This window comes from Salvelinus alpinus, chromosome 14 (genome assembly GCF_045679555.1).
Source record: "Salvelinus alpinus chromosome 14, SLU_Salpinus.1, whole genome shotgun sequence".
Classification (NCBI taxonomy): Eukaryota; Metazoa; Chordata; class Actinopteri; order Salmoniformes; family Salmonidae; genus Salvelinus; species Salvelinus alpinus.
Window position 1 is genome coordinate 20,491,076 of NC_092099.1, and position 23,106 is coordinate 20,514,181.

The window sequence follows — 23,106 nt, forward strand, 5'->3', positions numbered from 1 at the left end:
CAGAACATTTCACAAACCTCATGAATGAATGGCTTAGTTTACATGGGCAGCCTAATTCTGATATTCTGCCAACAATGGGTCTTTTGACCAATCAGAGCAGATCTCATCAGAATTGGGCTACCTGTGTAAACTCACCCTACATCGATTTAACTAGCTCTCAAGAACCCAAGGGGGGGTATAACCAGCTTACAGTCGGCCACCCTTTTGGCTTCTCAGCCAATGGTACGGACCACAGCTGCCTCCATGTGAACTACAATCCAGACGCTCTGTTTCAAAGCAAATACGCCTCAATTGTAATGCATTTTTGGAAACCTTTGGAACTTAACTTTCATACAAGCAAGAAAGAATCTTTCAAATACAAAAAGGTACACTTACTTTGCGCAGTTTAGCAAAGTTGCAGCCGGCTACGACACATGCCACTCCAGATTTTGAGTGTTCCACAAAATACAGCCGGGTGCAACTTTCCTGAACTGCGTACGTTGTGTTTTTTGTATTTGAAAAATTATTTCTCGCTTATATGAAAGGTTGCAAATGTTTCCAAAACTATTGTGTGCAGGGCATAGTTGCATTTGCACAGAGCATTTGGGCAGCGCCAGAGAATTCCCCTAAGGCGGCATGCTTTGTGAATGTTTAACATTACCGTCTTTTGCATGGGCTAGTGTTTAACAAGCTCATTCAAGTTCAGAGAAAAGCCTCATACAAACCTTGTCATTATTATCAAACTTGCAAACAACATTCTGGTGGCACTCACACATACACTACATTACCAAAAGTAGGTGGACACCTGATCGTCGAACATCTCGTTCCAAAATCATGGTCATTAATATGGAGTTGGTCCCCCCTTTGCTGGACTCAAGAAGATAGGCTACATTCTAGCTGCTGTAACAGCCTCCAATCTTCTGGGAAGGCTTTCCACTATATGTTGGAACATTGAACGCAGCAGCCACAAGAGCATTAGTGAGGTCGGGCACTGATGTTGGGGATTAGGTCTGGCTCGCAGTCGGTGTTCCAATTCATCCCAAAGGGATTTCATGGGGCTGAGGTCAGGGCTCTGTGCAGGCCAGTCAAGTTCTTCCACACTGATCTCAAAAATCCATTTCTCTATGGACCTCGCTTTGTGCACAGGGGCATTGTCATGATGAAACAGGCAATGGTCTATCCCAAACTGTTGCCACAAAGTTGGAAGCACAGAATCGTCTAGAATGTCATTGTATGCTGTCTAATTAAGATTTATCTTCTCTGGAACTAAGGGACCTGGCCCAAACCATTATTCCTTATCCACCAAACTTTACAGTTGGCACTATGCATTTTGGGCAGGTAGCATTTTCCTGGCATCCGCGAAACCCAGATTAGTCCGTCTGATTTTGAAGCGCGATTCATCACTCCAGAGAACGCTTTTCCACTGCTCCAGAATCCAATGGAGGCGAGCTTTACACCACTCCAGCCGATGCTTGGCATTGCACATGGTGATCTTAGGCTTGTGTGCAGCTGCTCAGCCATGAAAACCCCTTTCATTAAGCTCCCGACAAACAGTTAGGAACTCGGTAGTGAGTGTTGCAACCTAGGAGACAATTTTTACACGCTTCAGCACTCGGCGGTCCCTTTCAGTGAGCTTGTGTGGCCTACCACTTCACGGCTGAGCCATTGTTGCTCCTAGACTTTCCCACTTCACAATAACAGCACTTGAACAGTTGACCTGCGCAGCTCTAGCAGGGCAGAAATTTGACAAACTGGCTTGTTAGAAAGGTGGCATCCTATGATGGTGCCACATTGAAAGTCACTGAGCTCTTCAGTAAGGCCATTCTACTGCAAATGTTAGCTATGGAGATTGCATGGCTGTGTGCTCGATTTTATACACCTGTCAAAAAATGGGTGTGGCTGAAATTGCCGAATCGACAAATTTGAAGGGGTGTCCACATACTTTTGTAACTATATATATAGTGTACCATCCATTCATTATGCAACAATGTTCCATGCTTACAATAGCTTTTATACAGTGGTTGGGAAGTATCAGTAATACATACTGAATTTATAAGACATACAACAGGTGATCATAGACAAATTATTTTTATATTATGTATGTCTTAAAACATATTTCAACTGGAAACTGCACACAATGAAGACATTAAAAAAGCTACACAACCATGTTGTCCAGGTTAGTTCATCAGCTCAAGAGGTGCTTCTTTCCAAGGAACTGTACTTTCCTGTCAAATGCCGTCGACCGGATTGGAGCATTGGTTTCATAGAAAGGATTCATTGCAAACTGGAAAAGAGCACAGAATAATGAACAAGAATAAATCAGAATATGAATTATACATGAATATACTGTTTATAGAAAGGATAACTCACCTTAATGTATAAATCATACACGTCATTGAAGAAGTTTTTGATTCCATCTTCTTGTCGTACATCATGAAGCATGATGAATCTCATATGTGATGGAGATGGTTAAGGGAAAAATGGAACACACACACACACACACGAACACACTAATTATTTGTCTGAGCCCTTTGTAACAATGACGATTTGTTGAAATCAACACTGTAGACATAATATTTATGTTTTGTTGCAATGTTTCCAGAGGGCTATATAGGTCTCTGTGGATTTGTGGTTGGTGTCCGCCCTGAAATTTGTAGGTTGTGGGTTCAATCCCCAGTCAAGTCTTGATTTTATTACGATCCCCATTAGCTGATGCCAATGGCGACAGCTAGTCTTACTGGGGTCCGACACATAGCAAAAAATACATTACAGACAATATTTTTAAATGTATGTAAAGTATTTTAACATGTAGTGTGTGTGTGCAGCTCTCAGTTACATATACATGTCAGTACATACACACAAAAAGTAGGTCACATGAGGGAGAGGCGTTGTGACGTGAGGTGTTGCTTTATTTTTTTAAACCAGGTTTGCTGTTCACTTTCTCTATATGAGATGGAAGGGAGTTCCATGCAATAATGGCTCTGTATAATACTGTATGTTTGCTTGAAATTGTTCTGGACCTGGGGACTATGAAAAGACACCAGGTGGCATGTCTGATGGGGTAAGTGTGTGTGTCAGTGCAGTGTGTAAGTTGACTATGCAAACTATTTGGAACTTCCAACACATTAATATTTCTTATAAAAACAAGAAACGATGCAGTCAGTTTTTCCTCAACTCTTAGTCAAGAGAAACTGGCATGCATACTATTGATATTCGCCCTCAGATTACAATGAAGAGCAAAACATGCCACTGTTCTGGGCCAACTGCAGCTTAACTAAGTCTTTCTTTGCAGCACTTGACCATATGACTGAACAATAAGATTAAATAAAGATTAAACTAGAGGATACAGGACCTGCTTTGCGGAGTGTGGTGTCAAAAAAGCAGAACATCTCTTTATCACAGACAGACCTCTCCCCATCTTTACAACCATTGAATCAATATGTTTTGACCATGACAGTTTACAATCAAAGGTAACAAGTCTCCTAATTAAGTCTCCTCAACTTGCTCAACAGCCACACCATTCATTACTAAATCCCAAATACAAAAAAAACAGGACCCAGTGGTTCTCTGCCTGGCACTCAATATTGGGAGTATGTCCCTGTGATAGACTAGCATCCTATGTAGAGTTGAATTGTAGCTGTTGAATCAAGCTGCAGAAACAGGAGATATGCTCCTGCACTATGGACTGTTCTGGCTCAGACAAGGCTACTTACTTACAGTTGAAGTCGGAAGTTTACACACACCTTAGCCAAATAAATTTGAACTCAGTTTCACAATTCCTGACATTTAATCATAGTAAAAATTCCCTGTCTTAGGTCAGTTAGGATCACCACATTATTTTAAGAATGTGAAATGTCAGAATAATAGTAGCAGAGAGAATGATTTATTTCAGCTTTCATTTCTTTCATCACATTCCCAGTGGGTCAGAAGTTTACATACACTCAATTAGTATTTGGTAGCATTGCCTTTAAATTGTTTAACTTGGGTCAAACATTTTGGGTAGCCTTCCACAAGCTTCCCACAATAAATTGGGTAAATTTTGGCCCATTCCTCCTGACAGAGCTGGTGTAACTGAGTCAGGTTTGTAGGCCTCCTTACTCGCACACACTTTTTCAGTTCTGCCCACATTTTCTATAGGATTGAGGTCAGGGCTTTGTGATGGCCACTCCAATACCTTGACTTTGTTGTCATTAAGCCATTTTGCCACAAATTTGGAAGTATGCTTGGGGTCATTGTCCATTTGGAAGACCCATTTGCGACCAAGCTTTAACTTCCTGACTGATGTCTTGAGATGTTGCTTCAATGTATCCACATAATTTTCCTGCCTCATGATGCCATCTATTTTGTGAAGTGCACCAGTCCCTCCTGCAGCAAAGCACCCCAAAACATGATGCTGCCACCCCCGTGCTTCACGGTTAGGATGGTGTTCAAGCATCACCCTTTTTCCTCCAAACATAACGATGGTCATTATGGCCAAACAGTTATATTTTTCTTTTATCAGAACAGAGGACATTTCTCCAAAAAATACGATCTTTGTCCCCATGTGCATTTGCAAACCGTAGTCTGGCTTTTTTAATGGAGGTTTTGGAGCAGTGGCTTCTTCATTGTGGAGCTGCCTTTCAGGTTATGTCGATATAGGATTCGTTTTACTGTGGATATAGATACTTTTGTACCTGTTTCCTCCAGCAACTTCACAAGGTCCTTTGCTATTGTTCTGGGAATGATTTGCACTTTTCGCACCAAAGTATGTTCATCTCTAGGAGACAGAACGCGTCTCCTTCCTGAGTGGTATGACGGATGCGTGGTCCCATGGTGTTTATACTTGCGTACTATTGTTTGTACAGATGAACGTGGTACCTTCAGGCGTTTGGAAATTGCTCCCAAGGATGAACCAGACTTGTGGAGGTCTACAATCTTTTTCTGAGGTCTTGGCTGATTTTTAAAATTTTCCCATGATGTCAAGCAAAGAGGCACTGAGTTTGAAGGTAAACCTTGAAATACATCCACAGGTACACCTCCAATTGACTCAAATGATGTCAATTAGCATATCAGAAGCTTCTAAAGCCATCACATAATTTTCTGGAATGTTCCAAGCTGTTTAAAGGCACAGTCAGCTTAGTGTATGTAAACTTCTGACCCTCTGGAAGTGAAATAATCTGTCTGTAAACAATTGTTGGAAAAATGACTTGTGTCATGCACAAAGTAGATGTCCTAACCGACTTGCCGAAACTATAGTTTGTTAACAAGAAATTTGTGGAATGGTTGAAAAACGAGTGTTAATGACTCCAACCTAAGTGTATGTAAACTTCCGACTTCAACTGTATCTGTAGGTATTGGGTAAAAGCTAGAAAAAGATATGTCCTGCAGTGACAAAGGCAGAGACGAACCACTCGTTGAACTTGTCCACAGTTTTCAGGTACATGTTGTTAGACAGCCACATGTTTTCATCCACCAAATCGAGGGCTGCATGAGCAATGAACTGGTTCAGATGCCGGTGGTCATCCTGTTTACATATAAGAGACAAAAATGGTAATTGAGTGGGCATTACAGTATCCTCTTCTTTTTACTGGATGTAGACCAATATCTCAATACATCGTTTTATAGGCTAGCTGCCCCTTTAGACAGTTATCAGGAACACACATATACACGTGTATGTAGGTATGTATGTATGTATGTATGTATGTATGTATGTATTACACACATATATAAATCTATATATTATGTTGAGTATATCATAACGATACATTCCTTTGACTCAGCTTTACCAGCAGGCAAGAATTCCATTTCAAAGACAGGATTATCATGATGCCCAACCATGACAAAATAGAAACTCCCAGACATGTTTCTTTCCAGCAATCTGCAATTTTCTGTGTGAACAGAAATATATACACATTATTGGATAGTAGTAATATGGACACTGTACTTAAATCCTTAACTAGCTAGCTAAGTTAGCTTGTAACTAACGTTAACGTAGCTAGCGTGCTGCAAATACGTGATTATCGTCAAGCTAAACACATTGAAGCGAACTACAAAAGTCTTAATTGTCATAAAGATCCTATAGGTATGTGCATTTACCTCTAAAGCAATGGTTTTAATTTGATAAATCAAATGTGTATTTACCTGTTAAAAACGAGCCTCTCCTTTCCGTAATAACGTCGCTGTTTGATAACGACTTGAAAAGTTGAATATAAAATACATTTGCAATGAAAAGGGATTTAGTAATTTTGTATATCTTATATTACATTTTATGTATACATATGTAGTAATATATCTGTTAGTTGACTAATGTATTTGTTTTTATTTCTGATTTCAAAGACATAATTGTTGCATCATAACTGTGCGACCGGAACTAAAACGATAACAGGCCAGTTCGTTGAATTCAAGGCTTTGGGCACTTGGAGAGGACGCCGTTGGTTACTAAGCAGGTCATTTAAACCAGAATACGTTGAAATACGTGCCATAAACACGAGCTATATACATGTTAGTCGCGTTACAGAGAATTTGGTACTTGTCTTCAGCAAGAAAAAACAGCTAGCAAGTATTCATTGATTGATCCTCTGTTCCCCAATTGAAGTCAACATGTCTGTTGCCAAGGAGGAGGCTTTATCCCCAGATGAGCTGAGGAAGAGGCTTTACCAAACTTTTAAGAATCGAGGAGTGCTTGACACACTTAAAGTAAGTATTTACATTGGTATTTAGTATTTTACTACCAAAGACCATTGTTTCTCCCTTTGTCAAACGTTATTTCCTTGTTCCAGACGCAGCTTCGTAATCAATTGATCCATGAATTGAAGCACCCCATCTTGAGTGGAGAAACTGTTCCTAGGCCAGTCCCTATGAAGTCAGACTCTGTCCTGGTCACCGCTTCTAATAGTCTGGTGGCAGATCATCTGAGGAACTCTGGGTATGAGTACACCCTGTCTGTGTTCTACCCTGAATGTAGCATGGGCAAAGATAAGGTGAGCACTTGCACTTATGCTTTGGGGCAGTAACACAGTACTAGGGCTGGGAATTTCCAGGGACATCAACGATACGATATTATCACGGTACTTAGGTGCTGATACGATATGTATTGCAATTCTCACAATTCTTTATGTATTGTGATTCAATACTGTGATTTTATTGCGATTCGATGTTCCAAACATACTGCTAACTTTATGTCTGCTGCAGAGGGACAAGAGAGAGCCATGAAAAAAAGGTTTTGATCAGTCATGGAAATAAAAGTGCTGAAATCAAATTGGCTCCGTATTTAAAAAGAAGAACAACCTATGATGTTTTGGTGCAGGTACAGCCAACTAGCGCAAATATGATATTGTCAAAATGATAAGATCCTGACATGTAACTATGGATTTCTTCCCTACCCCCCATCACTACACACTACCTTATGTTTTGTCCTGTACAATGCATTGTATTATGTTGAAGCTCTGAATGACCCCACTCCAGTAATGTGTGGTCAGCTTTGCTTGTGCTGAACTCTCAGCTTCTTCCTTTACGTTATACTCTTTTGTTGACTATGCTCTCATCTACACCCTGCCAGATTTTCACTTCAAGGGACCTTCTTCAACTTATGAAAATCAGCCCGCAGTCACTACTTTACAAATCTCTGGTAATCACATCATCTTGGTAAAATTATACAAAATTATATAATTTGTACCTAATGATGTGAATGATGGTTATTTGTATATTTTTCAACAGGCATCAAGCACACAGAAAGAGAATAAGGGTATGTTGCGTGATGTTTACTTTCATATGCCAAGCCCCATCTTGTTAGCTCAAGCATCCTGGCATGTCCCTTATTGATGTTTCTTCCAGGTTTCCTGATGAGTCTCTTGATAGAATTAACAGACCATCATCTGCATGGAGAACAACGTGATGCTGATACTCAGACCACCACTACGCCAGCTTATAGAGAATCTCTTGGTAAGCATGAAGCACTCTCAAGTTGACCCAGTATTATAGTAACGTACATTTAATAACAAAATAATGGACCTTTTGTGTGCAGTTGACAAGATGAAAATGATCGATGATGAGTATGAAGCTCTCCGCTACAAAGGGGACAAGTGGGTGTCCTATGAATCTAAGCTTGCTGCATATCGAAAAGAAGTTGAAGCACAGGTTCAAGCAGAAATGAATGCAAAGGTATGACTCTATTTCTCAACGCCTCTTTATGCATTCTGATGTTCTAGTGTTGGAAATGTTTGTATTGAGAAACATGGTGCTTTTTGCTTCTTCAGCTGCAACATTATAAAGATGTGGAAATATCCAAAGTGAAGATGGAGGAAAAAGACAAATCTCGCAAAGAGATTTTGCAGCTGAGGCAGGACATGGAGAGGACTTATGAGATGAAGTCAGGGGCATTGATCAATAGGGAGAAGAATGCCATTGATCGTTTACAGAAACAACAAGAGGTAGTTGATTCTCAGCTCTCCAATCATCGAGTCAGTGGCCAATTCATGTTTTACTTGGGTCGTTCTATTTTCTTAAACTTTTTGCATTCGGGTGTTGTGTGGTTATGTGATGTTATGAATTACTTTGTATTTCATTTGTGTTTTTCAGATTGAGGAAAAAGATGTCTATATGCAAAGACAAGCTGTGTTGAAAGAAATAGAAACCGTGCGGAATAGAGAAGCTGAGCTGAGGTTAAGGATGGAGGCTTTTGAAAAGTAAGATGAAGTCATATTGCCATACTCATGCTGAATCTTTGTCATACTGGGCACCATGTTTCTCAGGGTTGGTTTCTCATGTTACTCACAGAATGCTTTTTCACCACAGGACTTGCAAAATACAGGAAGACAAGACCAAGACAATGGAGGAGCTGCTGAGAAGAAGAGAGCTTGCAGTGAAGACAACGGAGGACACCCATGACCAAAAGCTGAAGAATGAGCTTTCAAGGTGTTATGATGGCATTTTGCTAAATGTAGCCTACTTGGACTGTTCTGTACTTTTTAAAGATGATAGTTACTTGCTCTATCTGTTTGATTTCCCTTCACCTCCCACACAGAGGTCATCATTCCATTACATCTCTTCTCTCTGCATCCAGAAGGTGGCACTCTTGTGTAGAGAAAAAATATGTATATTCTGACATTCACTTTCATATCCACAATGCATATTTTGTTCATGTCATGGTTTTGGGATAGTTACAGTCTAAGTATAAGAAGTTTGATGTAATACATATACCACGGGTATGATGAAACATTTATTTTTACTGCTCTAATTACGTTGGTAACCAGTTTATAATAGCAATAAGGCACCTCGGGGGTTTGGTATATGGCCAATATACCACGGCTAAGGGCTGTGTCAAGGCACTCCGCGTTGCATTGTGCATAAGAACAGCCCTTAGCCGTGGTATGTTGGCCATATACCACACCTCCTCGGGCCTTAATACTGAAATATACCATGGCTGTCAGCCAATCAGGATTCAGGGCTCGAACCACCCAGTTTATTACATTACTGTCTTATACTGTATTACTAACATTTATGTTACTGTCAGTCATTATTCCATGCTGTTTATGTCAATGCTTTCCTTGTATAAATAATTTGAGTGATTATTTGATATTTCTCTCTGGCTATCAGATATCAGCTTGAGTTGAATGAAGAGTACACCAAAAGGACTGAAAATCTCACAGAGAATGAAAAAAGAAACAAAGGTCTGTATTTTTCCTGTAGGCTGTTGTTATAAACAATGTATTAACTGTTGTGCTTTGTATCATTTTATACAAATGTCTTATCACACATTCATTTTCTCTCAGTGGAGACTATTCGTATGCAGAAGGAGTCTGCTGCAATCGATGCCAAGCTAGAGGAACACAGCAGAGCTTGTGCTGAGTTGAGACGATTGCAGGTAAACTTGGCAACCAATGACACTGTAATGCAGAGACTGGCCCTGTTTTGTAGGATTGTCCTGAGACAGATTGTCATCAAATAGTATGCAGTTTTAAGCTGAGTAAGTTAATGTGTACAACTGAGACATACAGTGCCTACCACTTTGAAGATGCAATTTTTTTTTATTGTGGAACAAACAAGAAATAAGACAAAAAACATGAAAACTTGAGCGTGCATAACTATTCACCCCCCCAAAGTCAATACTTTGTAGAGCCACCTTTTGCAGCAATTACAGCTGCAAGTCTCTTGGGGTATGTCTCTATAAGCTTGGCACATCTAGCCACTGGGAATTTTGCACATTCTTCAAGGCAAAACTACTCCAGCTCCTTCAAGTTGGATGGGTTCCGCTGGTGTACCGCAATCTTTAAGTCATACCACGGATTCTCAATTGGATTGAGGTCTGGGCTTTGACTAGGCCATTCCAAGACATTTCAATGTTTCCCCTTAAACCACTCGAGTGTTGCTTTAGCAGTATGCGTAGGGTCATTGTCCTGCTGGAAGGTGAACCTCCTTCCCAGTCTCAAATCTCTGGAAGACTGAAACAGGTTTCCCTCAAGAATTTCCATGTATTTAGCGCCATCCATCATTCCTTCAATTCTGACCAGTTTCTCAGCCCCTGCTGATGAAAAACATACCCACGGCATGATTCTGCCACCACCATGCTTCACTGTGGGGATGATGTTCTCGGGGTGATGAGAGGTGTTGGGTTTGCCCCAGACATAGTGTTTTCCTTGCCAAAAAGCAAAATTTTAGTCTCATCTGACCAGAGTACCTTCCATATGTTTGGGGAGTCTCCCACATGCCTTTTGGCGAACACCACACGTGTTTGCTTGTTTTTTTCTTTTAAGCAATGGCTTTTTTCTGGCCACTCTTCCGTAAAGCCCAGCTCTGTGGAGTGTACGGCTTAAAGAAGTCATTTTTTTCCATTTTACTTCACCAATTTCGACTATTTTGTCCATTACATGAAATCCAAATAAAAAAACAATTTAAATTACAGGTTGTAATGTAATAAAATAGGAAAAACTCCAAGGGGGATGAGTACTTTTGCATGGCACTGTACCATGAGATACACAGACATAACATTTTCACATACTGATTCGGCCCTTACTGTACGCATGCTACTCTGTAATTTAGATGGAGCTGGACACGTCCCAGTCTCAGTACTCTCTGCTAACGCAGCAGAATGAGCTGCTGAGAGAGAGGCTGGAGACCATGAATGACTACCCCACCCTGAGACGAGAGAGGGTGGAGCAGCAGGCCCAGCTCAGGCTGCTGAAGAAACAGCTGGAGGAAGCTCAGGAGGAGAACCAGCGCCTACGGGCAGGTGAGGAATGGTGGCCTTACCATATGAGATATGCTACTACCTTCTTTCAGTTTTGCATTGGTGGGCTTATTCTGGGCGTGTGGGGAACCAGTGAAATTTCCCTTCACTTTTTGCTTCCATTTTAGCCTCTAGCATCTCTCTCTCTTTGACTAGTCCTTTTCTCTAAGGGGGAAACGTTTGTTTTTTCACTGTCGCTGGTTCAGAGGTTACCTTGTTTAGAGATGCTCTCCATTTTCTGGTCAAACGGAATGTGTTGAGAAACATACAAATAATGCATGAAATTCTTTTCCAACCCAGAGAGGATACAGTATGTCATTTTTGAGGCATTCAAAGGCTTTGTGGTTTGACTGTGGAGTCTGTATAGACTCTACTGGGAAATATTCAGTCTACTCTGCCCAGCTGGTCTTGGCACTGTGGCAGAGTCTTTTTGGATGTGCTCTAGATGACTGTCAATGCGGGACCCTCTCTGCAGTGTTTGTGGCTTTACAGACATCTCTGTGAAGTGAAAGCAGGGGGGATGTGGGGGTGGAGAGTCCAGGCGACTGCGGAGGAGGAGGGACATAGGGCTCTCTACAGAGGGCAGAGGGCCAATGCTTCATCTCTCTCTGAGGGACACAATGTTCTTCCTGTCAGAGGAGAAGGGTGGATGGGGGACCAATGGGCCGCTCTCTTCCTCCCTAACAGTAGGCTTCATTAACCACCAAGTTAGGCTAGTACCATGTGCTCGATAATGTCAACCTCCCAGCACCATCTCAGCCAAACCAATATACTGTAGCTAGCTGAGGAGATTCACTGGAACGTATCACATAATGTCAGGTGAAAATCACAAGTTAACGTTTTTGCCACAAAACCTCTCTTGACATTTATGGGGCATTGTCACAATGATTTTAAGAAAACTACCTAACCTAAGCCCATTACAACTTGTCCTTAATTGAAAAGTTAAAGATTGGTATTTGGATATACTGTACAATGAGTGCTCTAATGTGTAAGCTGTTTGCCGGGATGTTGTGACTCTCTTAGCCGATTGTCTCCCCATAGATCTGGGCAGGCCGTCGGTGGAACAGCTGGCGCTGCAGACGGAGCTGAGGAGGCTGGAGAGTGCCAGGAGGCTGTCAGAGGAGGAGTTTGACAGCCACAGACAGGTGCTGCAGGCCCAGCTCCACAATGAGGTCAGTGACACAATGCTTCTCTGATGGTGTGGGAAACAATGTGGAAAGTAGAGAGACTTCTTCTCTTTAACACACATCTGGCTTGACGTTTAGTTCTTTGTGCTTATGGTTAGGCCTTACATCTGAGTTCTGGTCCAATTGGGAGCCTGCATGTCATCTTGCACCTGTTGCAGGGTCTTCTTCTCTGTCTGTAACCCCTTGTTGGCTCTGTCCACCTGTTGGAGGTGTTCTCTCTCTGTATTAACCCCTTGTTGACTGTGCCTGTGTATACCAGGTGGAGCGCTGTGCCCAGTTGAAGGCCCAGCTCATAGATTGTGAGGAGAGGACTGAGTGGATGACCACCCATGCAGAGGACATCAAGATGCAGCTCCGACAAACACAACTAGGTACACTGAGTGTGCATGGTCCCTGTGGCGTATTATATTTTTTTAGACATGGCTAGTCACCCTGAATCATGTGTGCATATTGTAGTTCCTTTATCTAGCTCTGCTTCACATCTCTGTATTTTGCATGAAGCCTAGCTTCTGTAGCTTAGCTTGTATAGTAGTCTGCATCTCAATGGTGGCCTTTCCTGACTCTCTTCATTCCTGTTCCTTCACCTGCTCTGATCTTCAAAAGTTGAACAGGTGAAAGCAAGTCCTACAGTAGGCTTTCGATACACTACTTTCGCTTAATCTCTGTTCTCAGATCAGTGCAGATGAAGGAATGGAGGCAAGGAGAGGAATCCACTTCATGATATTGACATGCACCCTTAGACTTCTCTGAGATCAGTCTACAAATCACTTTCTCCATCTTATCTCCTTATAGTGGTTGGTATTTTGTCTTTGCCCTCATCTTCTCCTCTTTCAATCCCCTCTTCGATCTCTTGGTTCTGTGTGTTCTGTGTGATTGCGGTGGGCAGCTCTAGAGAACGAGGTCCTGCGTAACCCTAAGCCCTCCCTAGTGGACCGCTCAGTGCTGGAGCTCAGTCCTGATAAACTAGTGCCCCCTGATATCTATGTGGACAGAGGTGTCCTGAGAGCCTGGGTGGCGGGTTATGATGACGTGTGTGAAGCAGGTGTGATGCCCTCTCGAGGGCGCAGGCCTCGTTGGGGGCGGAACAGCTCCCCAGACTCTGACACTGAGCTGGTGGCCGGGGCCAAGGCCAGGATCAGAGAGCTGGAGAAGGAGGCGGAGACACTGGAGGAAGCTTACAGGAACTACCAGCAGAGGGCGGTGCACGCCACTGTGTCTCACATGCTGCCCCCGCGATGCCTCTCACCCCAACGAGCACCGGTATCACCCCGCTCTCACTCAACTCAGAGGCAACATATCTCTCACCAACGCCCTCGCTCGCCCCAAAGACAACAAGTCCCCCCCCATCCTTGCCCCCACTCACCCCAGCATCCACAGGTCTCCCACAGACCTCTCTCCCCTCCACGACAAACCCCTCCCCAGCGTACCAGAGCCCCAACCTCTCCCCAACCCAGAGTGACCTTCGCTGAAGACCAGTCGCAGGATCAGTACCCTGGTCCAGGGAGCGGAAGGGACTTCCAGTCTCTGGACTTCAGTGAGGCCCGGTTTTCAGGAGACAGACGCCCCCAGGAAGGCAGCTCCTCTCCCCCCAGACGCCTGTCTTCCACACCCCTCTCCCTCTCCAGGAGGCAGCTTCACACAGAGCCTGTGGAAGGTAGGAGCGTGCAATCTGTTTTAGTGGGTTGTTTCACTTCAAATGGATTTAATGTCCCAAGCGCTTTACTGCTAAGACTGTAAATGTGTTTTGGAAATAATTTACTGTCATTGCTCGAAACAATGCTTGTCTTGGTGTATAGTTAGTATTTTATATCCCATTCATAACTTGTGAGTCATTGAGTCAGTCCATACCATTGTGTTCTGAGTTTTAGTCGACATCTTGTCATCTCCATATTTCCCCCCTTTGAGCCCTTCCACTTCAAGCATTTTGAAACCCCATGTGACAGTGCTGAAGCTGTATCTTCTGTCGTTTGCTGCATTTTGTAACTAACAGTTGCTCCCCCTCTCATTCTCAGAGGCTGAGGTATCGTCTGTGGCGTTTCCTGTGCTGTCTCCTGAGAGGCAGCTCTCCCCCCTCCCCCTACCCCACGGAGTGGTGGCATGCTCAGGGGACTTTACCTCCGATCTCTCCCCACCTCGCAGCCCTCAGCTCAGGAGCACTGCACGAGGCCAATGCAGGTAGCACCGGGGTTCACCACATGATTGGCATTATAACAATATATTACGATCAGTTCAGTTGTACAGTTGTTTGTTCGTCTGTAGTCCACCACAGGTACAGCAAATCATCTTCTCCAGTTCCGAGTCAGAGTCTTCTCCTCAGCCTGAGAAGATAACCATTGAAGATCTCACGGAGCCTTTGCCAGGTACTCTTAATCCCAGATCAGTTTCGTTATGTTGTGTTGGTGTCCGTCTTGTGTCATCTGCTGCTTCTTAAAAAACAACGGGTTCAGGGTATATTCCTGGGATACTGTGATGGGGGGGTGTGTTCTGTACTGTTTTAATGTACTTGAAATTGGACCAAAATGACTCCTCCGTCTCTCTTTCTTCAACATGGTGTTTAGTTTCCATGATGATTTCCACTACTGACGACTCTAGTGTACTTCAATTCACATTATGTTGACTATGTGCTGCTACGTGCATTTTATTCTACATCGTCGCCCTTAACTAGTGGGATTTACTTCATAACCAGTCAGCCTTTCCATTCTGCCGTGAAAAATACAAAGCACTAGAACACCAAGCAGGATTGTGATTGATGTGTCTGTTTCCAGTCGTGTTATTACATTCCACTATATAATCTCTCTTGACCGTAACCATCGAACTGCGGTATGGTTAAAATGTCACCTTAATCCGTGGTCGGCAGTTCGCCATGCTGTAGTCGGTCTATTAATAACTGCTGTGGCTTGGAGATATCTGAGATGGCAGACGCCTTCTCTATAGGACGCCAGGCAGAGATGACACAGCCCTCTGTGCTCCCAGCATGCTTTCCTTCCTAAACAAACAGCACCTGTGCGTTTCCCCACTGTACTGCTGTAATACCGGAATCATACCTTGGGAGGGGCAAGGGGGGGAGCAAACACCTGCAGCACTGCAGGAATGGTGTTGGGATATTGGTTTGTGTTGTTGACCAGTGGCATTGAAATATTCACCTATTTCGTTATCAATGATGCATCCAAGGTTTTCTGCATCTGATGTAGCCGATTGACTGATCCATATTAGATTTGGGAGTGTTTGCAAATCCAGGCATGTTTTCACCTATGACTCTCAGTGCTGAATCAGTACCAGGTAACAGAGGGTATGGGCCATACAGTATGCCATATGTCTGCCCATACCAAATGCCCCTCCTAACCCAATGTGTCGCATTAAGTCCCATACTTTTACTGGGGAATCCCATTTAGAATGACTGCTAGACATCTAGTAATACATATCAGGTTAAGGTGGCCTTAATCAGGAATGACTCTTTCCATATATTTACACAGGTAATCTATAAATCACTGTAACGACAACACCTACTGCTAAATCAGTTATGGCTGCTTTTTAATGTGTGACTGGCCTCCAGAGTGGCCTCTCACTGGCCCGGCACAATGGTAAGGATGAAGGGCAGCTGATTATGTATTCTGTGTTGGTCCTCCTGGCCTGAGCAGAAAGGGCCTCATTGTGACTTTTTCTTTCTCTCTATCCCCCCCCCCCCCCCCCCTCTAGAGCCCAGCCACATTCCAGAGCTGCTCCTGGACACGGCGGGCACTGAGGAGGAGGCCCTTGATGGGCCCCTGTCTGTCCCCCCGTCTCGGGCCCCTTGGGACCTCACAGAGGCTCAGCTGCAGGGGGGTGAGTAAGGGAGCACATCCCCTCTCCCTAGAAGAGCACACCCAACTTTTAGACTAACTGATCTGTCACCCCACCCACAATGCACTGGCTATACTCTGCCCATGTTTTATCCAAGCTGATGTTTGATAGCTTACCACTATACTGCAATACGGTAGTCCCGTTTTTAAAACCGCTGTGCAGGGAGCACCGATTCCGCTCATTCTTTTAACCCAAGTGAACCCACTTTGATTTGTAGAAGTTCAACAAACGCTGGATGAACATGCCAGACAGGAGGAAGAAGAGGAGCTGAGGTGGGAGCGAGAGAGGAGAGAGAGAGAAGAAAAACGACAGCGGGAAAAGGAAGAAGCCCAGGAGAGGGAGCTGAGAGAACTGGAGAGATTGGAGAAAGAAAGGGTGGGGATTAACTTCTAGGCTGTTGCATTGACACATTCACCTCCTTCTATAATGACCTTAACATTGATGGATTGACCTTAGCATTGATGGATTGACCTATCTGTTTCTTAGCTTTTGGAAGAAGTGCAGCAGTATGGAGAGGAGGTGGGGGGAGATGAAGAGAAGGAGGAGAGAGGAGGGCAGGAAGAACTGAAGGAGGCAGAAGAGCCTGAGGAGGAGAAAGCCCCGTCCTTAAACAAAGATCCACTCGAGAAGTACTTGAAGATGATCATGGAGCAAAGACGGAGTCCGCATGTACAGGTGCAACACACTCTCACACACTTTTCTGTCCTCTGAAGTGTGAAGACCCGGTTTTCTTGCGGAACGGAAGCGGCAGTCGAGTGTATACAGCGGAGTGTTTGAATTTGTGTTGTTTTTTTTAGAGCCCTGCTGGGAGAGAGGAGCCAGAACACAGAAGCCCCGAGGCAAAGAGTTTGTCTGATGAGAAAGATGATAGGTAAGTCTAAACATTTCACAGTGCTTGTGAGAGAAGAGAAGAGCGGGGCAGATTTTAGATATGGCAGAGAGACTGCCAGTGAGGTTTCCTGACTCACTTCACAAGAAAGGACCTCCTCTCCTCTGATATGCCAGTCTTTTGATTTTTAGACCAATTTATCAAGAACAAGTGTTTTTCAATCCTATCCATAGACTACTGTTAATAGATCATTATTCTATTCCTCTTTAGCGTTGCTTTCTCACATGAAGATGCAGATGAGTTCTGGTGAGGTTGCACAGAGTGTGAGTGTGAAAGGTACAATACTACTGTACGTTTTACTTTGTTGTTTTTAGATGTTTAAGTTGTATAAATGTCAGTCTTGGTTCATTAACACGAATAAACCTTTGATTTATAAATCACACAGTGCCTCAAAATGACTTATCGACACTTGCTTACAACTTTTTGTATGTGTGTGTACCTTGACATTAGGTTCTATGCCCATTTGACATGGAAAATAAATGCAGTACATAATTGAGTGGAGTTCATTTTTGTATTTCTTTATTTTCATAAAAACAGTTAACAGGCTTGTTGAGAGAGAGATGTCAGAGGGGATCCCAGTCAGACAGGATGTTGGATTGGTGTCCTCCTGGTGATTGATCAGTAGCCATTTTGATTTCTATAATTTTTTGGTACGTTATACACAGGAAACACTGTATAATGAGACTGCATGATCAAAGACATTCACTTCACATCAGTCATCTTCCTGCAGGCCGCTTTTGCATCTCTTCTACAATATTTCTGAGACCGCTTTATTCACAAAACAAGATGTTGTCAATCAAGAGTTACAGTGGCATAAACTTTGGCTGAACCGTATTCCATTCATGGTCAGATTGCCATTTTTAATTATATGGTGATGAGTGATGATTAATATTCATAATACTGTGATGCATTAAGTATCATCTGAAATAAATTCACAAGGAAGCCCTTGACACTCATAGAAAAAAATGGGGTACACTATTAGGTTACAAAATACTATAGAGGATTCACATACGTCAGACTTGGAAACACCTAGGACTACTATGCCATACAATGGACATACAATGGATTAATTGGTTCTCTTGTTAGAAAAAAAAAAAGGAAACAGGCAAACACTGCCTACGATAGTTGTCAGTACATATGACTACACATCACCTGTATCACTGCAGAAACAGCTTTCTCCTTCATGCAATAATGAATTAACATCAATATCCCTGTGTCTTCTCTACGTAAAGAAAAAGATTACATCAGTACTTGTCAGTATTTTAACAATTGCAGGTCAAAAACAATGCTGAGATGCAAATTCAAGAGGTTTTGAAACTTTTTTTCTTTTTTAAGTGGTTATATATTCAATAAAAAAACAAGATTGAAACATCACCAAAAGATTCCTGACTTGTAACATCTTTACATTGTACACATACAAGCACAGATTTTGTTTGTAGATCCACATCCTAAGACTGAGTTAGCCTGGATGTAGAAGGGATAACATTCACACATTTTACTTGCACTGTCTAAGTTGTAAGGTCTGCCATGGTAACAAAGCACATCACATTATATCAAATGTTTCGTTACAGACAGTTTTTTTCTCAAACAAGTATAATGGAAGCATCCTGTATCTTGTAGTTATAGGGATGAACATTTAACAATCGCAAATGGGAATTTCAAGTCACATGGGAATTTGGAATGAACTGTGGGAGATCATACACTATACAATGGGAAGCATTTATTCATCCCAACAATACTTTGGATATACAAGCCCCTCTGTCCAACAGGGTAGCATACCATCCTCATGCTCTATTGTCAAATTTGACATTTATTTTTCATCTCACAAAGACATTAACCATGACATTTTAAATTGTTGCATTTAAAAAAAATAAAAAATGATACTAATTATTACCCATGGCATCACACTTTGGTGATGTATTAAGATGAAATATATTTTGGTCAGTCTAACAGTAGAATTGTTATTGGCACCATTCACTTGCCAGAGTTTTTTTTTTTTTAAGTCTAAGAGAAGAAAAAAAACCTTTGCATGTATTTTAGTGTAAGGGATTCCTCCCTTCCAAAAGCACTAAAACTAAAATCTGAAACCACCACGGTTTCGCTTACAGTCACATGGGCACGTGGTTAAGTAAAATACCTATGTATGTAGATAAAGTGGCCCACTATTGTACACCTGAGGGAATTAGTATTTTGCATCATTATTTATGTACGTGACGAATGTAACTAGAATTAGCATACCTATTTAAACTAAATGTCAGCCCTAAAATAGGAAAACTACTATCAAGAGAAAATGTATCTAAACCTAACATAGTTTCAATGGGCAGAGGGGTAACATAAATTGTCAATGAAGCCAACAAATGCATGTTCTGTTCTACAATGGAATGTTGTTGTGCCTTCATATTTCTCTTCCTTATATTCTCTCCATTCAAAGCCAGGAGGACCAAACTTGTGTGCAATTAAAAACAACACATTGCACTACTTTAATATAACTGATTTTGTAAGGCGTTTCATGTTGTGCTATGAAGTGTTATCAAAACTGCATCTTTGATTTAAAAAAAATCTGATCCTCTTCTCGCTGACACGAACTTCCTGCTCTCCCTTATTCATAAATGGCCAACAGTCAGGCCAGAATCATAACAGAACACTCTAAAACAAGTTTCACTATTTCTTTACGTTCTTGTGTTAGAATAGTGCAATGTTTCAAGCTTCACCAGCAAAGACTGATTAGGAAGAAAGCAAAAAAAGAACAGATCAAAATCATTTTTCAAAACTGCATATTTTTCTTATTCGACAATTAGAAAAATAAAACAAAAATATATTCACATACAAAACAGAGGTTCCGACACGTCTTGGTTAGTTAGTTGCAGAAAGCGACATTGATGCTTTAGTTTGTTAGGAGCTGTATTACTGCGCTGCGTGAGGGCAGGTTACAGGAGGTGTGTGTGTGTGTGTGTGTGTGTGTGTGTGTGTGTGTGTGTGTGTGTGTGTGTGTGTGTGTGTGTGTGTGTGTGTGTGTGTGTGTGTGTGTGTGTGTGTGTGTGTGTGTGTGTGTGTGTGTGTGTGTGTGTGTGTGTGTGTGTGTGTGTGTGTGTGTGTGTGTGTGTTGTCATAGAGGTGGACGAGGGCGTAATCCTTATGTGTAGGAATTGAGACATTCCTTTGAGCGAGACGTGATGTCGTGCAGCTCCTGCTCTTCCTTCATTTTGATGTCTTGGTAGGCATGCATGTGACTGGCGTCCTTTAGGTAGGCCCAGTTTGCTGAGAGAATCATGAGGAAGTGGATCTGGAAGAGAAGGGTGAGGGTGGATGGCCGGTGAGCATGTCAAGATGCAAAGCAGGCTACAAGAGTCAGAGCTACGTCACACACACATATAACACAACGTTAAGCTGACAACAGACAAACCTGCACAGTAACGTTATATCATTATCAACGCAACTAACATTACTATTACACCATGAACAAACCATACTACAGAAGAGACATTTTAAAGGGGAGAGGAAGGGGAGTGGGGTTTGAGGTTTTGCGTGCAAGCTTGATGAGGATGGTGGTTAGTGAAGGTTAGAGGTTAGTGGGAAATTAGATTGAGACATGAGATGGAGTCAACCTTATCTTCCTGTGTTCTGTCACTGGTACTGTTCTTAGTTAGTGTCTGTCTTTCATTTGACAATAACATAGACCAATAGGGATATTTTGTACACAAAGATTGTTTATTTTGTATAGAAAGAGAAAAATAATAACTACAGTCTTCAAAAATCTTAGGAAATAATTAAATATTTATGAAATATGGAATATAAGTAATCATAAACAGATTAAGTAATACAAAAAAACTACAAGTACGCATGCAGGCTCAGTGTTAAAAAACAACAACAGCGGCTCTTTAAACAACTGATTGGCAGTTTCTGGATGAGTCAAAGAAAAAATAATTAAACAAAACATGAAACTATCAGCTGAAGCTAGGAAGGCATCAGATTGCATAAAAAAATCACATTACTCCTCTAAAATAGGAAAACCTCCTTTATAAAATGTATGAAGTCATAAACTGAGGCTATATACCTTGAGCAAAAATATACCCCTGGTACTGCCCTAACCCATCAAAATACTAGTTATATGCGCAGTTATTTTTGAAGTACTACTGTACAACATTGTTCATCTTGTCTATGTCATCTTACAGATGAAGTGTCTATATCATGATACGATTTAGGAGCTAGTTTGTGACAGAAGCTTGTAATACTGACAATTCTCTATGTAACACTTTGTGTCTTGCACCAAGAAAATACAAAAGTACACATGATCAAACCGAAAACATGAATGGGGAAAGGGCACTATGCCAAGGCTGGCTGGTCCTCGGACAAATTGACCATTAATAAAAAACAAATAATTTTTTTCACCCCGAATGTAAGAGCGATAGTCATAGCACTGAATACTGTATTGTCCTCAGATTAAGTGTGTTTTGTCTTCCTCCTCCAAGCCTACTCTACAATAGCTTGAGTGCTATTCATTTAAGGGAGTTCTTACTGATTTAATGTCCTTATAAGACCTTAACATGACCTGGAGAAAAGCATAACCCTGCTAACTATACACCACCCCATTCTGAAGACAACTCTCCTCGGGTACCGTTGAACCTTCCGACAGGCCTGTCCCTGGATATCAAATGCTAAAGGACGCATACACTCAGCTATTTACGTTTTAGGTGAATACTAATGGGGAAGATGTTTTTGTCTATGTTCTGTTGGTTTTTAGTTAATGTAGTAAGTGGCTGCTGTCTCTACTCAGTGTAGTGTCATAGACTGTGCTGTGCTGTGTCTCTGAACACCAGTTAAAACTTAGTGCAGCAGTCTTCTCGACTCTTAAACTTCAAAACGGCAAAGTTATAAGTGGTAGCCATCATGTAGATCAGCTGGTGGAAGAGAACAGAATACAGGCGGTAAGAGAACACTCCAGGAATGTGCATGGCTGCCATATTGGCAACAACTGATCTTTCAACGTTCACATTTTTACTTGTAAAAAAGAAAAAAAGTATTAGTCAAATATTATTGTTTATCACTTTCAGATGTGAGTGAAGTAGAAACCTATGAAACTATCTTTGGAAGCAATCAGAGAACAAAATGGTCCCCATGGCCTAGACAGAGAATTTTCCTCCACTATCAAACTCATTGTTTTCAAAACACCCAAGATGGGACTCTTTGGAAATGGGGTGCCCTTAGTTCAAAGCACTCTGATTTAGTCTACAAATGTTTATATCCTTACAGAGATTCTCCTTGATACTGTATAAACATTGTCAAGGCAAGTCTCCACCCTGTTTCCTTTTTCCTATAATAAGACTGGGGCCAGGGGCATCTACGGAGATGGTTTACAGCGAATGGGATTGGAGATGTGGAAAAGCCTATGTGTAATCTGCTTTACAGAGGTTACATAAACCATATGGGAAATGAGGAGAGTAGCACTGGATTCATGATCTACAGTCAGATACAAACCGTGCAAGGATAGACTGAGTGGGAGGATGAGAGAGAGATAGCGAGAGAGGTGAGCTTACCAGAGCAATGACGGTAGCCCCGGCTCCAGCGCATGCTACAATGTACAGGTGGTAGGACAGGTAGAACTAAAAACGACAAGAAAAAACAATGATTTATGTGAATGAACATAGTACCACAGTACAGTAACTTACATTTACATTTGAGTAATTTAGCAGAAGCTCTTATCCAGAACGATTTACAGTTAGTGCATTTATCTTAAGATAGCTAGGTGAGACAACCCCATATCACAGTCATAGTAAGTACATTTGTCCTCAATAAAGTACCTGTCAGCAAGTAAAAAAAGACAAGTACGAGTGTGTTCAAGAAAGGAAGGGGTGTTTTTTTGTTTCTTTTTTTTTAACACATTGTGAATACGATTTGTTGAGCCTTTGTGGCCCCCAAACACTTAATATAGTTGTGAGCGCATGCATCTCAAAGTAATGACACCAAATAATAGACAGTATGTCACCTGTGAATGAATGTCTCCAAATTAG

At 41.9% G+C, this 23,106-nt stretch overlaps 3 protein-coding genes across 7 annotated transcripts in view; 1 reads left to right on the forward strand and 2 right to left on the reverse strand.

Annotated features, from left to right (window-relative positions):
- Positions 1–2,051: 2,051 nt before the first annotated feature.
- On the reverse strand, positions 2,052–6,341 carry LOC139538583 (trafficking protein particle complex subunit 2). The gene is made up of 5 exons (XM_071340773.1): positions 6,100–6,341; positions 5,726–5,846; positions 5,334–5,480; positions 2,350–2,431; positions 2,052–2,263 (listed from the first exon to the last, which is right to left on the reverse strand). The coding sequence occupies exons 2-5, from the start codon at positions 5,818–5,820 to the stop codon at positions 2,165–2,167; spliced, it is 423 nt and encodes a 140-aa protein (XP_071196874.1). The 5' UTR covers positions 5,821–5,846; positions 6,100–6,341; the 3' UTR covers positions 2,052–2,164.
- Positions 6,325–17,594, forward strand: ofd1 (OFD1 centriole and centriolar satellite protein). Of its 2 annotated transcripts, XM_071340764.1 has the most exons (23): positions 6,325–6,404; positions 6,554–6,654; positions 6,738–6,938; positions 7,517–7,585; positions 7,675–7,702; positions 7,792–7,899; positions 7,982–8,118; positions 8,214–8,387; positions 8,536–8,642; positions 8,752–8,871; positions 9,553–9,626; positions 9,729–9,820; positions 10,996–11,185; positions 12,224–12,354; positions 12,629–12,740; positions 13,256–14,023; positions 14,382–14,544; positions 14,629–14,729; positions 16,066–16,191; positions 16,427–16,584; positions 16,696–16,884; positions 17,007–17,080; positions 17,309–17,594. In XM_071340764.1, exons 2-23 carry the CDS (start codon positions 6,559–6,561, stop codon positions 17,346–17,348), a joined length of 3,258 nt encoding a protein of 1,085 aa, XP_071196865.1. In that variant the 5' UTR covers positions 6,325–6,404; positions 6,554–6,558; the 3' UTR covers positions 17,349–17,594. The 2 variants fall into 2 exon arrangements, with proteins under 2 accessions (XP_071196865.1, XP_071196864.1); XM_071340763.1 differs by having other exon boundaries at positions 6,328–6,654.
- A 2,060-nt stretch (positions 17,595–19,654) lies between these two features.
- LOC139538581 (neuronal membrane glycoprotein M6-b) overlaps positions 19,655–23,106 on the reverse strand; it is a 49,075-nt gene continuing 45,623 nt past the window's right edge. For 2 of the 4 annotated variants that reach the window (XM_071340766.1, XM_071340765.1), the window contains exons 6-7: positions 22,633–22,698; positions 19,655–20,381 (exon numbers count right to left, since the gene is read on the reverse strand). In XM_071340766.1, coding sequence (XP_071196867.1) covers positions 20,232–20,381; positions 22,633–22,698 — 216 coding nt within the window. In that variant the 3' untranslated portion in view covers positions 19,655–20,231. Of the gene's footprint in view, positions 20,382–20,785; positions 21,997–22,632; positions 22,699–23,106 lie in introns of those variants that run through there. The other 2 variants (XM_071340768.1, XM_071340767.1) reach the window with 1 other exon arrangement.

Excerpts from the sequence above, each read along its gene's own strand:
- LOC139538583 (XM_071340773.1), bottom strand. The coding sequence starts at position 5,820 with ATGTCTGGGAGTTTCTATTTTGTCATGGTTGGGCATCATGATAATCCT. Across the intron at positions 5,481-5,725 it reads GGTAAAGCTGAGTCAAAGGA|TGACCACCGGCATCTGAACC; the intron begins ATGTATCGTTAT and ends ATGTAAACAGGA. Across the intron at positions 2,432-5,333 it reads TTTGTCACTGCAGGACATAT|GAGATTCATCATGCTTCATG; the intron begins CTTTTTCTAGCT and ends TCCATCACATAT.
- ofd1 (XM_071340764.1), top strand. The coding sequence starts at position 6,559 with ATGTCTGTTGCCAAGGAGGAGGCTTTATCCCCAGATGAGCTGAGGAAG. Across the intron at positions 6,939-7,516 it reads GTAGCATGGGCAAAGATAAG|ATTTTCACTTCAAGGGACCT; the intron begins GTGAGCACTTGC and ends ACACCCTGCCAG. Across the intron at positions 9,627-9,728 it reads GAATGAAAAAAGAAACAAAG|TGGAGACTATTCGTATGCAG; the intron begins GTCTGTATTTTT and ends ATTTTCTCTCAG.